At 45.8% G+C, this 18,953-nt stretch overlaps 2 protein-coding genes across 2 annotated transcripts; both read left to right on the top strand.

The window, feature by feature from the left end:
* Window positions 1-7,969: 7,969 nt before the first annotated feature.
* On the top strand, window positions 7,970-12,218 carry PtA15_10A242 (uncharacterized protein; the record flags this gene model as incomplete). The annotated part of the gene is made up of 14 exons (XM_053160399.1): window positions 7,970-8,034; window positions 8,114-8,226; window positions 8,318-8,403; window positions 8,475-8,546; window positions 8,621-8,834; window positions 8,929-10,437; window positions 10,530-10,628; window positions 10,698-10,718; window positions 10,774-10,916; window positions 10,973-11,345; window positions 11,436-11,534; window positions 11,606-11,626; window positions 11,689-11,831; window positions 11,889-12,218. The coding sequence occupies 14 exons, from the start codon at window positions 7,970-7,972 to the stop codon at window positions 12,216-12,218; spliced, it is 3,288 nt and encodes a 1,095-aa protein (XP_053024377.1).
* Window positions 12,219-13,772: 1,554 nt separating this feature from the next.
* PtA15_10A241 (uncharacterized protein) lies at window positions 13,773-16,902 on the top strand (the record flags this gene model as incomplete). The annotated part of the gene is made up of 13 exons (XM_053160398.1): window positions 13,773-13,955; window positions 14,021-14,126; window positions 14,201-14,376; window positions 14,445-14,562; window positions 14,644-14,830; window positions 14,895-14,961; window positions 15,044-15,132; window positions 15,200-15,537; window positions 15,616-15,698; window positions 15,784-16,320; window positions 16,417-16,514; window positions 16,604-16,713; window positions 16,826-16,902. 13 exons carry the CDS (start codon window positions 13,773-13,775, stop codon window positions 16,900-16,902), a joined length of 2,169 nt encoding a protein of 722 aa, XP_053024376.1.
* Window positions 16,903-18,953: the final 2,051 nt, after the last annotated feature.

The following is an 18,953-nucleotide window of genomic DNA, read 5'->3' as shown; positions in this document are numbered from 1 at the left end:
AGAAGAAAGAGCAGATCAAGCAAGACACAGAGTTGTACCTCTGAGATAAACAAGGTTCAGTGAAAGAGGTTACTTACTGTCAATATCCTAGGCGCCTGTGACGGTAGGTATACTGGGAGTATAGTAGGCTCTTTGGTGGTGATCCTGGAGTTATCTGGGTGGTGGTTCTGGTGTGCTGAAGTCTGTAGATCCGCCTCAGGCAAGGGGGATCCTGACTACGAAAATTTTCACAGTTTGCTTATGTAATTTACATATGTACATGTGGTTTGGCGCGCCTGGTAGCGCTGACACGTCACAACTGCGCAAGCGCGCCACAACTCAATAACTCAGGGAAGGAGTATAGTTACAATGAATTAATAAGCTGTAACTAGGGTTAAAATTGCATGAGGAAACAGAATATGAAGTCAAAACAAGGTTATCTCTTAAGATGAAAAAGATATAAAGTAATTTATATGTAACAAAGGTAGAACAGGCAGCTTTTAGGTCAGCTGTGATGACTCTAAGGCTGACAAAAGGAGCCTTTTTAATATTGCATGTCAACTGCTAGAAGTTTCTTGAGTTTTTTTTCACATTGATTATTGAAGGATTCAACTAATTTGCCCCTGGGATTGCGGGGCACTCATCTTGGCATGATATGGCTGGGTGAAAGTCTATGTGTCACAGAAACGCGCGCGCGTACGTTTGTGTGACACAATGTGTCACAGAAACCCGCACAGGTTACATGGTTTTGTGACAGTTGGCCCGTAGCGCCAAATTCAAACCGTAGTACCAGAGCAAAATCAGACCTCCCACTAGAGCTGACACTTTGCACCTGGGTACCAGTGGCGGGTGTGGGTACCTGCCCAAACTTCACACAAGTCCCCTGCTGCGGGGTGCCCCAGCCATTTGGCTGGCTGGTTGGTTCGCAAAGCAAACCCCCCCCCCTGCAGGGGGAACTTGCGCCTCAAGTCGACAAACTTGGGTGATGAGTTTCCCACCTTTTGGTGGGAGGAAACTTCATCCTCAAATTGCTCACTTTCCTCAAAACTTTGAGGATGTCTGAGCAGGGTTTATGGAAGAGTTGCATCTTCCTGTTCATCCAACCCAAACTCAGAAAAACTGCATAACCTTGTGATTTTATAATGTTTTTTATAAAATCACACCTTGAACTTTTTTTTGCTCAAACAAGCGGTTCGAGCACCCCGCGCACATCAAAACAAGTCCTTGGGAGCTGAAAACAGAAAGTTTTCAAAAATCATTATAAAATCAGTGAGGACCAGTACAACATGATACATACCACCAAAAGAAAGACAAGAAGCAGGCCTTCATTGTCTGCCAAGGAAATTAGGTTGATAGGATCAAGGAAGCGGGTACAGGAGGAGGAAGTACAAAAAGAGGGTTTTCCCGTGAAATCAAAAAACTCATCATGCAGGAATCCCAACTTACATACGGTATAGGCCTCCACTGGCGTGGACAGCTCCGCTGATTGCTCCCGCTCCCGCCCGGAGGCCTAGTTAAGCTTGGTACCTGCCTGAATTTTGACCAAGAATGGAAACCCGCACCCGTACCCGGCACCCGCTGGCAGTTACCGGCGTACTTCCATGGGTACCCGCCAATGGGCACTAGGGGCAAGCAGAGCCGTGCAGAATGGCAATTTTTGCGCGGGTACCTGCCTGAATTTGGACCCAGACTGGACACCCACACCCGCACCCGGCGGATACCTGCACACTTCCAGGGTACCCGCCCGTGTACCTGCCAACGGGTACTAGGGACCAGCTCTACCTCCCACAGTATCACTACACTCCATCCAAAGTTTTAACCATGTGTAATAGAAACAACTTATAAAGAACTGGCAGATTTTTGGTGTGTGCCCTGAAAACAAATACAAAAACAGTTTCAGAGAAACCTACTGGATATGGGTTTCCAAAGAGGTCAAAAATCATGATAATTGTAAATGAGGAGCTTTGGTCAAGCTTGAGGATCAATTAAAACTTATCATTGGAGGACTTCCTGTCACATTTGAACAGATCTGGAATTTCAGATTTCGCAGGGAAATCTGGAATCTGGAACTCTGGATCACTTCCGGGATCTTTGGGACCCAGATTTCCCTGCAAAATTTGATATCTGGTGGCTCAGATCTGACTTTCTAGATCAACAGGAAGTCCTCCATTAAATTGGCCTGGTTTTCAGCATAGGTATGGCATGCATTTGAAATTGCACAACACATTTGGTATGATTCCAGTTCTTATAAACTTACTTTGTGGCAGACATGAAATTTCCTTCCAACCAGCATCCAACTGAGATCCAACCAAATCTATGACTGAGTTCAGAGATGGCACTTGCACACAAGTGCCAAGGAAACTCCCATGGTGTCAAGAATTTTTTTTTTTCACTTCTTCAACGCCTACCTGCAATCTTCCCTTACGCCTTCCTTGGCCTCCTTCCTTCCCTTGACCGTTCCCCCTCTTCTACATACCAGAAAAAGAAAAGAACTCCTTTTGCTTCCACCTGCATCCCGCCCCCATCAATTGTTTGATATTGTTTATGAGCACACGACATTCAAATATTGCTTGAGAGATCCAAAAATGAGCACTCTTAGAAGCTGCCCAAACTGCTGTACCCAACTCTTCCACACTCACTTCCCCCAAAACTCCCATTGAACTGACTAATCCCCTGGCCAGACTCCTCTCTGTCACCTCTACGATGAACTTCCCGTCCGGATCAGCCAACCCGCCCCCCCAAGATGACCCTGCCACAATGTCTATGACCGAGATGATGAAGGCCATCATGGTCATCCAACAAAACACGGCCAAACAACTCCTTGCAACCCAGACCCAAGTTTCCAAGGCCCAACGGGTCGCCCAGGAAGCAATCACACAAGCTCGCGCGGATCTATCAGCGGTCCAGAAGCAAGCCCGCGCGGACGTCAAGGCCGCTCACAATCAGGCCAAGGCCGACCAAGAGGCAAGCGCCGCGCGATTCCACACACTCAAGTCGCAAGGCACCCCGGGCTTTGTAAAAGATGATACACCGCGTCTGACCTTGGGCCGCATTGATCTTCAAAAATCTGTGTCTCTGACGGGCCCGCATCCAAGGGCCCTTTTCAAGAAGTCGAACCATTCCTTCAATGGATCCAGGGTGTCCAGACTTTCTAAGCCATGAAAGACGTCACCCATGCAGACGACAAACACTTAATTCCAGTGGACTTATTGCTGAGACCAATCTTCTTTCCTTCTACGCCAACAAATCACCAAAGTACTCCGGCAAAACTTGGAATGAATTCAGGGCCCGCCTCTTCGAATTTGCTCTCCCAACCAAATGGCGCACAGAACCCAAACAAAGCGTCAACCAACTCAAGATGGTGGTCACTGAAACATTCCTCGAGTTCAGTACCCGCGCTAGGACAATTCAAAGCCTTCTCAACTTTGAGACTTCGACCTCGCCAAGGCGGTTACCTTTGGCCTGCCTGACCTCCTTCAGGTAAAGATCAGCAACCACCAAGCTCTTGTGAGTGCCGTTTTCAAGTACGGCGAGTTTGAAAGCCGCACAAGCGGCTTTTACACTAGCCTCATCAAGGAATCCTCACTTCGATTAGGCCCCGCTCAAAACACCCACAGTTGAACTGGAGGAGGCCGCAAGATCAACAAGGACCACTTATGGCGGATCAACTCCTACCTCAACAGCATTGGGAAATGCCACTTCTGCAAGAAACACTGTGGCAGCCCCGTCGGGGCATGCCCAGGCCCAATTGATCAAACCCGGGTGGAAGTACCCTCCTCCTTTGTCACCCCGCCCAAACCAGCCAACTACATTGGGCCCAACGCGTGGAAGAGAGGCCAAGCGGCCAATCGAGGCGGTGTAGGCAAACCAACCGGTCGCCCGGCTGGAGTGGCAGCCTTATCTGAAGAGGCCCCTGACTTGGATGAGCTTTCAGCCTCTTGTGTGGCGCAAATTGACGGCCAGGCGGAGGTCTCCCTCCTGGGTTATGACAAACCCCTCGATCAAATTGGTACCAAACATGAATTGGCGGCATTGGCTGGCAACCGCAAAACTGTGACCACCACAGAGGGTTTCAGCCCACTCAGTGACAACAAACTTGTCCCGGAAGACCAGATCACCTTCCGCTGCGGATCTCTTCTTGAAGGACCTCTTATCTGATGGACCAACTGGGGATAGGTATGTCCCTGTCCCTCCCTGCACCCTGCATCAATTCCATGCTGGACGCTGCTTACGCAGTCCACCCTTGACAGCACTCCGGACTCTTAAATGGCCCTCTTGACACCCCTTGAGCCCGGCCATCCAATATCAAATTCCGCTGCCAACCCCGCCAGCCCCAATCCCCATTCCCCTACACACCCCTTCCCCTTTTTTTTCCTTCTGCCTACCTCTTTCTCCAATTCACTAGTACTTGCAATTGTGGGCCAATACACTAATGTTATTTGTTAGTGTAGTGTATTTTAGCCAAAACCAGCTAACAATAACAACATTTTCTGTTATCTTGCTTTTTGTATTGCTAACAATACAGGAACTTGCCCAGGAAATAGTGATGGATAACAGCAATAACTGTTATTTTATCCTGTTAGTAGCAATAAAAGGCCTGTCATTGTTGTTATTGATGTTATTTCCTGTTATTGTTAGTATGGATACTTGTATCTCAGATAACAAATAACATGAGTTTGGGGGTCAATAAAATGGCTAAACTAACAGTTATTGTCCAATAACATTAGTGTAGTGCAGTGCATTGCTGGTACTTGACCATCTCCAATTTTTTTCCGCCTGTCATCAACAGTTGTTGACCCAGACCCCCCTTGTTTCTTATAGGGGGGGAGACTGTGAAGCCCCCGTGCACCACGAGGTTTCACAATGAGATGTCACAAGCCATAGGATACATCACCCCGAGTTCCCTTCCACATCCTATCTGGCAGAGGTCCCTGCTCCCACATCTCTCCCAGCTAGATAAGAGGATCCCTTTCACTTTCTCTTCCTGTTTCCTTTCCTTCTCTTCCTCCCTTGTCCCAGTTGTACTGACAGATCCCTGCTCCCACATCTTTCCCGGCTAGCTTTTCTCCCTTTTTGCAATATCAGCCCGTGAACTAGAGTCGTCCCAAGCCTTGTGCCCCCTTCGAGCCCCCTCTCTAGTGAAGATATAGAATCATATATATCTGACTTATGCATGCACATTGATATGTTCTTAAAGCACATTGTTGAAGATTACATCCAATGGGTCAACAAAGCCAAATTCCATATGTTACTTCACCTCCAGGAATCCATCCTCCATTTTGGGCTACCAAGCCTCTTTGCAGGAGAAAAGTTTGAAATTTTTAATGGTATTCTTTGAAACACTTCCATTCACTCCAACTGCCAAATTCCCAGTCAAGATATAGACATTAAATTCAGCAGTTATCACTCTTTCAAACTATGTGCTAGAATTCTCACCAAAGAGGGCAAGAGAACAGGGAGAGAGGGTGTTTTGGGAGAACAGTCTTGAGATCCTTGGAGGGGGCACAAGGTGGTCAACTCAGGAAAAGAGGAGACCTGATGATGTTATTGCTTGTAAAAATAAAGTAATATATACATGATTTTTGATAATGAATAAAGAATGTATGTATAATGAATAAAATAATAAGGAGACATGTTTTGAATAAGAAATAGTACTAGAGGCTATTCCTCAGGGTTCTAGACTACAAGAGGCTGCCATAAAGGCTAAGATCAGATCAAAAAACAGGCTACAATATTAAGTAAACATTAACATAGAATAAGGGATTTTTGGGGTAAGTAAAGAGAAGAAGCTGAAATTCCAACACTATGGGCCTGTACCATGGGCCTCAATTTTGAAAAATTCCAACTTTTTTTGCCCTGTACACCAAAATTGAAAACTAGCGGAGGGTTCAAATGTTGAAATTCTTCACATTTGGGCTCCAGCCTACATTTTGGCCAGGCTCAGTTTTGGTCCCACAAAATTTTGAGGCAAATAAATTTGGAAAATTTCAATTTTCATGCCCTATGGTACAGGCCATATGTCTGGTGGTTTGTTCTTTGATAAAAAACTAAAAAAATTCATTCAATTCCAGAATATATTTATACATAATCCCTTAATACAGCAATCCTTGGGTTATAATCAAGCCATTTCCCTTCCTGCTACCAGTTATCCTTCTATCAGAAAGCACTTAGTACCAGAAATTGATCAAGTAGAACAGCCACAAGACTTAAGCAAGTCCTCAAAAAGGGTTATTTTATTCTGGTATTTTGTCATTATCCATGGTTTACATGACATAAACCTCTGATCTTTGCTCAAATGATTTTTTTTTTTTGATAATTTAATGTTTCAGTGCCTTAAAAATCTCAACACGTTGGATGTGCTATCTGGAAAGTTCAGAAGCACTCCCATCTAAGCAGGTACTTTGTTCACACAACCGTGTTTTAAAAAATGGGTGAAAATGATTTTTACAGGATGAGAGAGATTTTTAAAACCACTAAAGAGACCTGTGTCATCTCATCTGTTGTTCATTGTTATTGTGCATTTGATTTTCTCAGATACAATACTCATTTATTTTTTTTGAATGGCCTCCAGAGCATCAAGACTGGATTGAATGTCCAGCACAATTGTCACGATGGCGATTGCCAACTCACAAAGACCAGGACAGTGATTGTTGAGCGCAGAGAAGGCTCGAAGAAGGCTTTAGAGCTTACTCATCGCGACGACAACAGATTCATTAGCAATCTCGCATCGCTCTCGTCGGTAACTTGGCGCCGGAAATTCTCGGACGTGGTGGTTGAACCAATCACTCCGCTTGAATAGATTGTTGCTATGCACAACGGGGTTGATGTTTGGCATTTGGTTGTTGAGAAAAAGAGAACAAAAGCCCAGAAGAAAAAGGAAGCCACAGCGACAGTGTCCATAGACCCGGGCCGGGCTGATTCATAAATTACACAAACTATTGCACATGGTGCGTTATCATAGATTTTTAATACTACATATGTAACTCCACATGTACTTTTTGTGGGACTCGGAGGGAGGTGGCTATCCCTTGAGCTCCAGAGCCGGTGTCCTTGGTGATGCGGGTGTTTGGAATCGCCCGCGTTCTTCTTGTGTTCGCCGTGGTCTTGAGTCGGCTTACGGAGGCTGACCTCGGAGCCGAGCCGGACCGATCACCGATGACGGTGATCTGCGGCGGTCTGACGCTGGCTCAACCACCCGACGACTTTCGCTTGCCGTGCTGGCAAGCCTTCGTCGGCTGGTCTGCCGTGTCGGGCGCGTTTCTGACACCCAGTCAAGCCGACGGGGCCGTCGGGTTGGCCCAGCCCGGCAATAGCGTCGGCCTGCTCAGCAGGGCCAGCCATGACACTTCATTGACCCCCGCCAAATTCGTGATGTGATGCGTTGGCCCGGCGGCGGGGTCAAAACGTGGTCTGGTTTGACCTGCCTGCCGTGAATTTGACTGCGGGGGCAGGTCAACGCCGGGGTCCGATTACCGTTGGTCTGACCCATCCGAGCCGGATGTCAAGCCAACATCGCCGGCGCATTGCGTCGGCATGACATCCGCGAGTACGCCATGGTGGCGCAAATCGCTGTCCATGATGATGTGGCGTCTTGGGGGCTGAAGAATACGGCCGCGCGATCATGGTGCCACAGCCTTTTGGAATTCGCCCCGCGGTCGCGGGGTAGGCCAGGCGCCCCATTTTCTTCTTCTCGCTACAACCGCAGGGGTTTGTCCGCTGTAGTCATTTGTCTGCACCCGTTGTTTGTTTCTGTTCGAGGTGCCCTTATAAAGGCGTCCTCTCGCTTGTAGGGGGTTTCCCCCCATTTCCTTTTCATATTCAGGCCACTCGCCAGTTTCCTCTCATCTTCTTGCGCGTGTCTATATTTCCGCTGAGCCTCTGCATCCAGAGCGCCGCTTTAGATCCAGAAATATCCGCCCATATCCGCAGGTTTCTGAACCTCGGGTCTCAGATACTGGTGTGATCCGCGGTCCCTCGCCAGATATCAATCATGAAGGCATTCTTCTTATTTGCAATTTGTCTGCAGTCTTTGGAAGCCAGAGAAGTCTGGTCAAAGTCAGTCTCCTCCTGCAATTTGACCCGTAAGAACGCGTGTTGAATATCTGTTCTGATACCTCTGTGATCCCCAATTCAGCGATCCTTCATTCCCTGCCCATCGGCTCCAGCGTCGACGTTTTAGCCAAGAGTCCGTCCCAGCCCACCTGTTTAATATTAAGAACTGCCCTGGGCAAGTATGCGGGAACTTAGGTCAATCAACAATACCAAACCTTTGAAAGGAAGTCCATCCACAGCTTACTCACGCTGCCAAATTCTTCCTGTTTTCCATTTAACCCAACAGGCGGTGGCTCCATAACGCCTCTGCTAGCCTTGAAACCTCCCTGTGACCAACAAGATTACGCCGACAAGGTTATTGATGCTGCTTTGGTGAGCAAGCTCCATCCATATCTCCAATCCATTACTTGCGTACCATATTGCTTACTATTTATGGACCATAGGACAAAACCAATGGTATCACCGATCAGTCGGTTAGGGACCAGCTAATCAAAGTGGCCAAGCTTTATCGTGTAGTGAGCAAGAGACCGCTTCCTTCTGGCAGGCAAGACGCTAACCTTATCAATCATGATTTCGCGTTTGCAAATAGGCCGAGAGAAATACCAAGCCACTCTACTATCCGCTTCAGGTCGGAAGGTACTCGCTGTACTGCGACAAGGCGCCGAAGCACAAAGAGCTGGACGGCTTGGTTCAAAAGCAGGACCCAACAGCCAACGGCACAATCTTCTTCGATCCTTCGAAGAAAGACATTAACGATGGTACTGTTTTGCTTGGCAGTCAGGCAAACACCTTTCCTTTTGGCAGTGAGCACCTCTCCTTCTTCTTGCACCCAGATCTACCATAACCCAGCCAGAATTATTAACGACCCTTAAAACCCGAACTGTGTTGACTTTGTAGAAGTACCCAAGGATTTCAAACCGGGGAATCCACCTTCAGGATCCGCAGCTGGTGGATCAACCCAGCAGAGCACGGACCAAACCAAACCGGACGATGTTACTACCGACAGCTCGAAACCTGGCGATCAACAGCACACTGTAGCCTCCAATGGAGACCAGACCGACCAAACGAAAACCGGCGGCTCCGGATCCGGAAGTACAGACCCACCAAAGGAGAACAGTTTAGACGGTGGCAATCAAAATTCGACATTGCAGAACAGCCAGGATCCGAAAAACCAGAACCCTAATGAAGTGAAAACTACAGAGCCAGACAACGAGAATGGCGGAACTTGTGGAGGGGACGATGAGAACAAAGAGGAATCTACCACCTTGAGTACCGAAGATCAGCAGAAGCAGCAAAGCGTAGACTCCAATGGCAATACCGACACAAAAACTCAGGACCCAACTGTCAGCGCCTCAACTACTGCAACCCAAACAGGCCAGGACCAGAACACCGTCAAGTCCGATGGTCCCCAAACTACAGGCAGCAGTGGAGGAGATGATCTGAGTAGCTCGAGTACTAATTCAGAGAAAACTGACGACAACTCCGGAAGTGGTAACAAGCCCGACGCGATCAAAACTACAGCTGCCGACCCCAATCTCAGTAGCACCAGTACCCAATCGACCTCATCAACTGACCCTTCAAACACCGGAAATCAGGAGCAAAGTGTAGACCCCAATGGCAAAACCGACACAACTGTCAGCACCTCGACTACTGCAACCCAAACAGGCCAGGACCAGAACACCGTAAAATCTGATGGTCCCCAAACTACAGGCGGCAGTGGAGGAGATGATCTGAGCAGCTCGAGTACTAATTCAGAGAAAACTGACGACAACTCCGGAAGTGGTAACAAGCCCGACGCGATCAAGACTACAGCTGCCGACCCCAACCTCAGTAGCACCAGTACCCAATCAACCTCATCAACTGACCCCTCGAACACCGGAAATCAGGAGCAAAGCGTAAACCCCAATGGCAAAACCGAAACGAATACTGGTGGCCCTACTGTGAACAGCTCGACAGAAGGAGGTGGACAGAACACCGTAGCTTCGAGTGGAGACCAAACCACAGTTGGCAGTGGAACAAATGATGCCAAGCCCAACGACATCACAACTACATCTACCGACCCCACATCAATTGGCGGCTCGAAAACCGGAGATCAGCAGCAGCAAAGCACAGACTCTAATGGCAAAACCGCGTCTTCCGGTTGTGAGGGTGGCGACGACGACGACGACTTGAAGACTGAATCTACCGAAAGTTCGCAGCAGAATGGCAAAACCGACCCTTTGATAGATAGTAATGGAAGCACTACAAATTCGACCGAAGCTAAACCAACCGAAAACTCGGGCTCGACCGGCACCCCACCAACCACCGCCAAAATCATAGCAAGTTCTCCGGACCTTCAAGCTGCTCTGGATAAAGTTCTTGCCCAAAAGATCGATTTAAGCAGTCTTAAGAAAGAAGAATGCAAGGGTATGTCGCCTTTCATCTAAAGTAGTCGTAAACTGATTCATGTTTTCATTGCGAGCTATGCATTGACATTTCGATCTGTTCTGTTCTTTCAGATTTCAGAATCGAATTTGGTTCCGGGTTTAAGGGTCGCCAAGCAACAGATTTGGCTTACGAACCTCTCCAACCTATTTTTCCTCACCCCCCTGCATTGAGTCAGTATATTTATTGCACTGCACACCACCCACATTCTAGCAAACTAACACGCCCACTTTCTCCTCTAGACATGGCAATCATTACCCAATGTATGTTCCGACTACTTTCAATTGCTATGTTTGCCCACTGACTCATTCTTTGTAGTCATGTGTGACAGCCTCCACAACATATGCGGCGTGCAACAAAGCTCCGCTGAGGAGAGCCTTTTCAAGGATTGTAAGACACTTTCTGACGGGCTGGGTAAAGTCGTCAAGGACGGCTCAAAGGCCGATTTATGGAACTCTGTCGTAAGTCCCCGTCAACATCAAAGTTAGCATGATCTGATATTCTCTGCCTGTACCAGTTTCACTACACAACTACTTACGCAACCGAAAAAGCCACCGGTCCAGGCACCGGTGGGAAGGGCGACGGAAAGCGTAGTTTGAGTGGCTCAAAAGCTGGAGATCAAGCAAACCAGCAGCAAAGCACGGACACCACCAAGGACAAAAGTGACCCTCCGTCAACTGCAAGCGCAGATGGTAACGGAAACATCACAACGGCCTCAACCGACACTAAACCGACTGAAAACTCTTCATCCGGTGGCTCGAACAAAGACGCCGGTACCCCACCAACCAATACCGGAGCCACAGCAAATGATGAACAATTTCAGAAAGATCTAGTTAAAATCATACCTAACAGGATCGATCTATCCATCCTCGAAAACAAAAAATGCACAGGTATGTTGACTTTCATCTCAACAAGTCGTATTCTGATTCATATCTCGCTTGCAAGCTGTGTATTGACATTGTGGTTCCTTGCTTCTCCAGATTTCAGAATTGAATTTGGTTCGGCTTTTAAGGGTCGCGAAGCAGGCGATTTGGCTTACCAACCTTTCCAATCTTTCTGGGGTCACGGCGCTGCACTGAGTCAGTATATTCATTGAACTGCACAACATACACCTTTTCGCGAGAACTAACATATCTGCTTTCTCCTTTAGACATGAAAATCATTAGCCATGGTATGTTCCCCCTACTTTCACTCGCTAAGTCTCTCCAATGATTCATCTTTCCTTCTTTGTAGCCATGTGCGACGGCCTCCACAACTTATGCGGCGTACAACAAGGCTCTGCTCAGGACAGCCTCTTCAAGGATTGCATGGCCCTTTCTGATGGAATGGGAAAAGTTGTCAAAGACGGTTCAAAGGCCGATTTCTGGAATTGGGCTGTAAGTTGCTTGTTAGCATCAAAGTTGGCGTGATCTGATGTTCTCTTCCTACGCCAGTTCTTCTACGAAACATCATACGGAACCCAAAAGGCCAACGGTGCAGGCACCGGGGGGAAGGGCGACGGACAGATGCACAAGCCGGAGGGCAGCACTGCCACCACCAACTCCGCCAGCACTGCAAGTACCACGACAGCCAATGCTAACCCGCAGGTCCAGTCTACGGACCCCTCAAATCAGAACGGAAGCAGCGGAAACACGGATCCGAACATGAACATGAACATGAACCAGAATCAGACTCAGAACAACCAAAACATGAATCAGGACATGCAAAACATGAATCAGGGCATGCAAAACATGAATCAGGGCATGCAAAACATGAACCAGTAAAAACAAATCTTTCAATCACCTCTTGATGAGTTGTACATCTGTTAAGCTTTTACATAGTAGCTGTAGCTTCCTTTTTCCCAAATTCTTGTGTGTCTCTCCCCCACAGCCTCAGTTGCTGTGAATTTCCCACTAATTTCTACCGTTGCTTGTCCAATTGCTAATAGGCTCAGCTGAGTGCTAATATACCCTCAGCCATTGCTGTCCTTTCAGTCAAGAGCTATAAAAAGCTACTGGGACTGCAACTCCACTCTTTCTGTTTACCAAGTCATATGTAGAAATTGTGCATGTACCATACCGTTCCTTCCATAACTCGTGCCGGCCGCTCAATTTGTAATGCTCAACATCTTGTATATACATCATTCCATTTGTCAAAATCACAATACCTTCTTGAATTTCCAAAAAAAAAAAGAAAGCTTGGGGGGTTGCCGGACAGTAACATCTCAATTCCACTCGCATCTACATAGAACCTTTTTTTCAACTTCCTGATGAGGTGGCTGAGGCCTCAGGCTTAACTTTTGAGCACCTTTCAACTGCTATTTAGTTGGCTCACTGCTTGCACATTGCAAATTTGACCATTGCTTGACCTTCACACCCTTTTGTGAGAATTGTTGGGGAGAAGGTCTTGCTGATCTTTATCGCACAAATGGCCAGGAGCCACACCCATTTGTGGCACTGGGAGCTCCTTGATGCACTGGACATTTCTACATGCCAATTTATTGGCACTAGCAAGCATACAATTGGAGATGTGTCAGAGGGGTCCAGAGGGGTTGGCATTGCAATTCAAGAGCCATTTTTAAGGTGCTTGGCAGCAACATTTGATTTTTTTTTCTATGGGCTGTTCTCTTTCAGTGGTGGCGGAACAATCAGTCTTACTTGAAAATTTCATGAAATGTTGGCCATACCACCTTAGGTATGGCACTTCAATTCAATCATCAAACCCCCATAGTTATTGAGAATGAGAATGCAAGGGATCTGGTTGGATTTTGCTGGGTTGTGTGGCATGATCATGCATGCACCGGTTTTTGGCATGCATCGCGGTTATAAATAAATCTGGGCCTCTTCAAGCCGGCCGATTTCTTCTGTGCACATATGGCTTTGTCTTGCTTTTTTTGGTCAGATCGACCAGATTTGACTGCATAAGTTGAAATTCTTTGATGAAAGCGAGCAGCTGAGTGACTTGGGCTCATTCTCCGACCCGGTCGATGACTTTTGACCTGGAAATGAAGTTGTGTTGTCGGACTCCTACATTTCACAGCAACCCGTCATAGTGTTGAACCGCACCCAAGAATTATAATGTTTCCAACCCTCTGGTCGCAACCGCAGACAAGGACTTACCCGATCCCTCGGAGTGGATATTAGGTCAGTCGATTGTTTGTCTGTATGCATTTCCACCTCGATGATAACATGTCGGTTACTTATACATGTATGTACCTTTGACGCTTTGAACACCAGAATAAACAGCGGGATGAACGGCCAGTCGAACGAATAAGAATCAAATCAGTCGAGATATCGTAATACATATTTGTGTGGACGGAAAACGAATAACACCCCAGGATGCTTCGGAACTTTCACCCACCAACGATTCGCCATCTTCCTCAGGCTCGAGCAAGGTGCCAGTGTGGCATTCCAACCAAGTGCTCCTCTACCAGTTTTCTCACTCATCCAGGTTCTAGCACATACAAAACCTCGGCCTATCCAAGCGGGATTAGCGGCTTCGAACAAAGTAAAGCTTATCACGTGCGTCTTGTTGCTTCTTTTGACGTGATGTCGAATTTATGTGAATTTTATATTTTGTGGTTCAGTCGTTCAATCCTATAACTAAAATAATCTATCAAGCGACGCCGTTAGGGTTGTTATGTTCTCGCAGAAACTTCTCGGATAAAGGCGACATAGGCAAGCAAATGCTTCGTATTTCTCCTGAACATTAGGTCGAGTTAATGAAGAGAAAAAAAAAATCCTGTCACACCTTTATGCACCGCCAGCTTCTACTTCAACTAATCGCAGCCCCGCTAGAACTGCCAACCCCAATCCATCCACACCAACCCACAAAGAAGATTGGAAAATTATCAGGCATCTATTACCGAACATATGGCCGAAAGATGATCGTACGACCAAGATCAGAGTGGTAACGGCACTCCTTCTTCTAGCTGGCGGCAAGGTATATCGTGTATGTTTTCTAAACCAAAGCATGACATATTGACCAAGTTTTCATATCCGCTGATTCAGATTCTAAATGTACAAGTACCCTTCATGTTTAAACACATTATCGACTCTCTCTCGATTCCTTTCGACCCCAATACGGTTCAAGGTGCTTGGACAGTGGTAGGTACCATGATAGCCGGATGTATGTGCATATCATCCATTACTCTCCAGATCAGCACTTAATCGAAATCGTTATCTTTGCTGCTCTTTGTCTCTATCGTAGATGGACTTGCAAGAATATCCGCAGCGGTATTCTCCGAATTAAGGAGTGCGATCTTCACAAATGTAGCTCAGTCGGCAATCAGAAGGGTAGCTCGAAGTGTATTCATTCATCTGCTTAACGTGGATGTTGGGTTTCACTTACGAAACCAAACGGGCGGTCTAACAAGAGCCATCGATCGAGGGACCAAGTTCGTCAATCCCACTCAAAGCGGTTAGAGTCTCATGGCCCCCAAAATTAACTTTTCGTTCTAGGGGGGTTTCCTTTATGCTTTCGTCAATCGTCTTTCATGTCGTACCGACAGCTTTAGAAATTAGCATTGTATGTGGTGTTCTCGTGAGTTGGCCCGATTTCTGCTCAGGATTGCAGGGTCTTCAATGTACTCAATATCATATCTTTCTAGACCTATAACTTTGGGGCCAACTACGCTGGAATTGCTTTCGCTACGATGCTGGCTTACAGCTGGTTCACTATCCGAACGACTGCATGGAGGTCAGAACGGGTTTCTTTTCTCTTTGAACCCGGAAGACGACTGATTGCTCTCGTGCTGTGCTTGAAGGCTTCAATTCCGAAAACGAGCCAACGAAGCCGACAATCGGGCAGCCAGCGTACTGACCGACTCATTATCCAACTATGAAACCGTCAAGCATTTCAACAATGAGGCATATGAGATCGAGCAGTATGATCGAGCTCTACAAAGATACGAAAAAGCGACAATAGGAATTTACAAGAGTCTAGCGTACCTGAACATTGGCCAGAGTGTTATTTTTTCGGCCTCATTGACGGCGATGATGTACATGGCCGCTCAGGGTGTTCTGAATGGTCTGATGACCGTTGGAGACCTGGTATTGATCAACCAACTGGTATTTCAACTTAGCTTGCCGCTTAATTTCCTAGGTTCAATCACTTCAGCTTGAAATCATCACCACCTCGTTTCAACAGTTAAATTATCCATTCGTTTTCTGGATCCTCTAGGATCGGTTTATCGGGACCTTAGACAGAGTTTAATCGACATGCAGACCCTGTTCAATTTACAGCAAACTTCCCTCATCATCAAAGTCAATAAGTTTTAGAAATTACTGTCCGATGTATTACAGCATACTTACTCAACTTTTCTGTTTCTCCTTGTTTTTGGAAACCTAGGACAAACCAGATGCCAAACCTCTTCAGATTACGAAAGGAGGAGAGATACGGTTCGAAAACGTATCATTCCAGTACTCGTCATCAGGCACGATTTTCAAAGATCTTTCATTTGTGATTCCGGCGGGGAAAAAAGTAGCCTTGGTAGGGCCATCTGGATGTGGAAAATCGACGTTATTCAAGCTATGTTTCAGGTTTTACGATATTGACCAGGGACGGATCTTGATTGACTCGCAAGATATTCGGGATGTCACCTTGGCTAGTCTTCGGTCTCACATTGGGATCGTGCCACAGGACTCGAGTCTTTTCAACTCAGATGTAATGCACAACATCCGATATGGCAGGCTTGGAGCGTCCGATGAAGAAGTCCAAAAAGTCGCCCGACTAGCTAAGCTCGACCGATCGATCGAGAAATGGCCCTCTGGTTGGAACTCTCTGGTCGGGGAAAGGGGTCTCATGATTAGTGGTGGGGAACGCCAGAGGTTAGCGATCGCACGCTCGATGCTCAAAGATCCCTCGATCCTCTTCTTTGATGAAGCCGTATGTATCCTCCTTTTCTCATTTTGCACTCAGAAGCTTGTAAATATCTGCATAGAATCTACGACTCATCTCATTCTCATTGCGCTCATGATACAGACTTCCGCTCTGGATGTTTATACCGAACAAGAACTGATTCGGAATATCGGAGAAAACTTACTCAATAAACACCGCACCAGTGTCTTTATTGCACACAGGTAAACCTTCAAATATAAAGCCAGACACTGATACGGTTCAAGATCAAACTGTTTTGACTGATTTGGAGGCTGGTTTGGTTTTCCCATAGATTAAAAACCATCGCAGATGCCGATTTGATCATTGTACTGAATGATGGGAAAGTGGTCGAACAAGGGAATCACAAAGAGCTAATGAACATCGAAAATGGAACTTACAGAGGTGCGTCTGTGATTTTCGTAGATCTCTAATAGTCATTAAAAAGATGATCGATAAGCTGATACGTTTTTTATTACGTAATGCATGATGTATGTACAATGTTTTCTCTTTCAAGGCATGTGGCTCAGTCAATCCGCCACGCCTACCGCAAATTCAAAAGGAAACGTGGATAATCAGATCACATCGACGTAGCTCTCAAGCAGTCTCAAGCTTTGGATTTCTAGCTCATTATGAAAACAAAACATGCACATTTTTCCCATACGTGATCTTATCAATTTGTTATGTGAACTTCAGTTTTCCTACACCACACAGAAGGTAAAACATTATTACTTCAGAAGTCATGGAGCTTTGTAAAGTGATCCTTTCTTTGCGGATCCAGTTGGTGTGTCTTGCAAGAAAATGTTTTGTATACGTAGTTTAAGGAAATATATCATGTCATTCCATTAGTTTCCCCGCCCGTTTCACCAATGATTATCAGAACCCAGGCGCGCAGTCCAGACCACTGACGTATGACCGCGGACCGTAACCGATGACAAGCGCCAAAACCTATATCTGGTAGGTTCATTCACTGTAATACAGAGTAGGATGGCTCCGGGCAGGTAGGTTGCCAGTTTCACATCTCAAATGTGTTGCATCAATTCACAAGTAAGCAGGGCTTAGAGATTCGGAGTGTTTCCCCGAGCGGAGTACATAACTGTCAGTGAACTTTGTCCAAAGATTTGTCCATTACACATAACATTGATCTCAATTTTTATTGCTCTTATTGTAATAAGACTGACTCAGCAACCCAACTACTTTTTTTTTATACGGAGGAAAAAGGGGCAATCCATCGTGCCGTGATTCCCGGATTCATCTCAGCAAACATGATGTTGGGTGTGGGACTGCTTCTTGGGTGCTTGGTGATCACCGTTACCAGTGCCACTGACGAGCTCCAATATCCTGCACAACAGCTTCCAGAAGCCCGACTTGAATTGGGCTTGGCATTTAATTCAAACAATCATCCTCAACAATGGAAATATATACATCAAATCCCCAGACAAGTTCCTAACTGCTTCTTCTGAATCAAATAGAAATGGAAAATATCACAAAATAACTGAAGCAATACCATTAAATTTCCCTGAAAGCATAATAAGAGATTCAGCAAGACATCACACCAAAGGTGATTTCATTGATTTCTCACTATCAAATTCACAAATCCAGCTGTCCAGCAATGTTGAAATAAGAAAAAAGGCTGAATTCAATAAGCAAAAGATTGAAAACAAGAGACATATGAAAGCCAGTGTTTCCCTAGGCCCAAACATGAGAAAGAAGACCAAATTCATTAAGCAAGAGCCTGGAAACCAGAAAAATGGAGAAGCCAGTATGGCACCAAGCACAGATGATGAATCAAAATATGATATCAACTTTAGTAGGAATTTTTTTGAGCCCTTGGATAGCTTTTTGCCTCCACCAAAAAAGGAAAACATTGAGTTTGAAAACCTTGCAGCTCTTAATTCCAAAAATTCTGCTGAGAAAGTGCTCTCCAAATTAAGTAACCATCAGGAAAATTCAAAATTAAGTTTATCAACCAAAGATTTAATATCTCAGCTTGGGCGAGTCCATGCAAGCTCTCCAATTGATCATAAAAATGCTGTTGCAATAAACCATCCCCAATTTCATTTCAACCCAAGAAATAAGCTGTTGGGAAATGATGGTTCTACAGACCAAAGCCAACTGTCTCCAGAACCTGTACAAAGACTTATGGCCTTCAAATCAGTAAACAAAATTAACGGTCCAAAATACCCTAAAGTTGAGGCCACTGAATCATGGGGAGTTGCTTGTCATTCAAAGACTTCTTACCAACATGAAAAAATAAGTTTCAAAATTAGCGGGCCAGAAAATCCAAGAACTAATTGGGAAAGATTGAAATTTGACAAGGATATTTTAAAGGATGGGACCTCTGAAAAGCAAAAAGTACAATTGTTTAATCTTAAAAAAACCCTTGATTCACTCCCAAGACCTATGAAAGGAGAATCAGTGCTACAAGGAGATCAATTTCAAGAAGCTTGCATGATACTGAGGAGAATAAACATAGGAGTATCATCACTTGAACTTCCAATTCAGATGGATGTTTTCATGAAAGATGAAGTAGAAATATGGTATCAATATTGGAAAGAAAAAGCAAATATTAACTTGAAAGACTTAGAGGGGGGTAGTGATTTGTTTTGCCTTCACTACATTAGGCCAGTTTTTTTTGTTTATGT

This window comes from Puccinia triticina, chromosome 10A (genome assembly GCF_026914185.1).
Source record: "Puccinia triticina chromosome 10A, complete sequence".
Classification (NCBI taxonomy): Eukaryota; Fungi; Basidiomycota; class Pucciniomycetes; order Pucciniales; family Pucciniaceae; genus Puccinia; species Puccinia triticina.
This window is presented reverse-complemented; position numbering and strand designations above follow the sequence as displayed.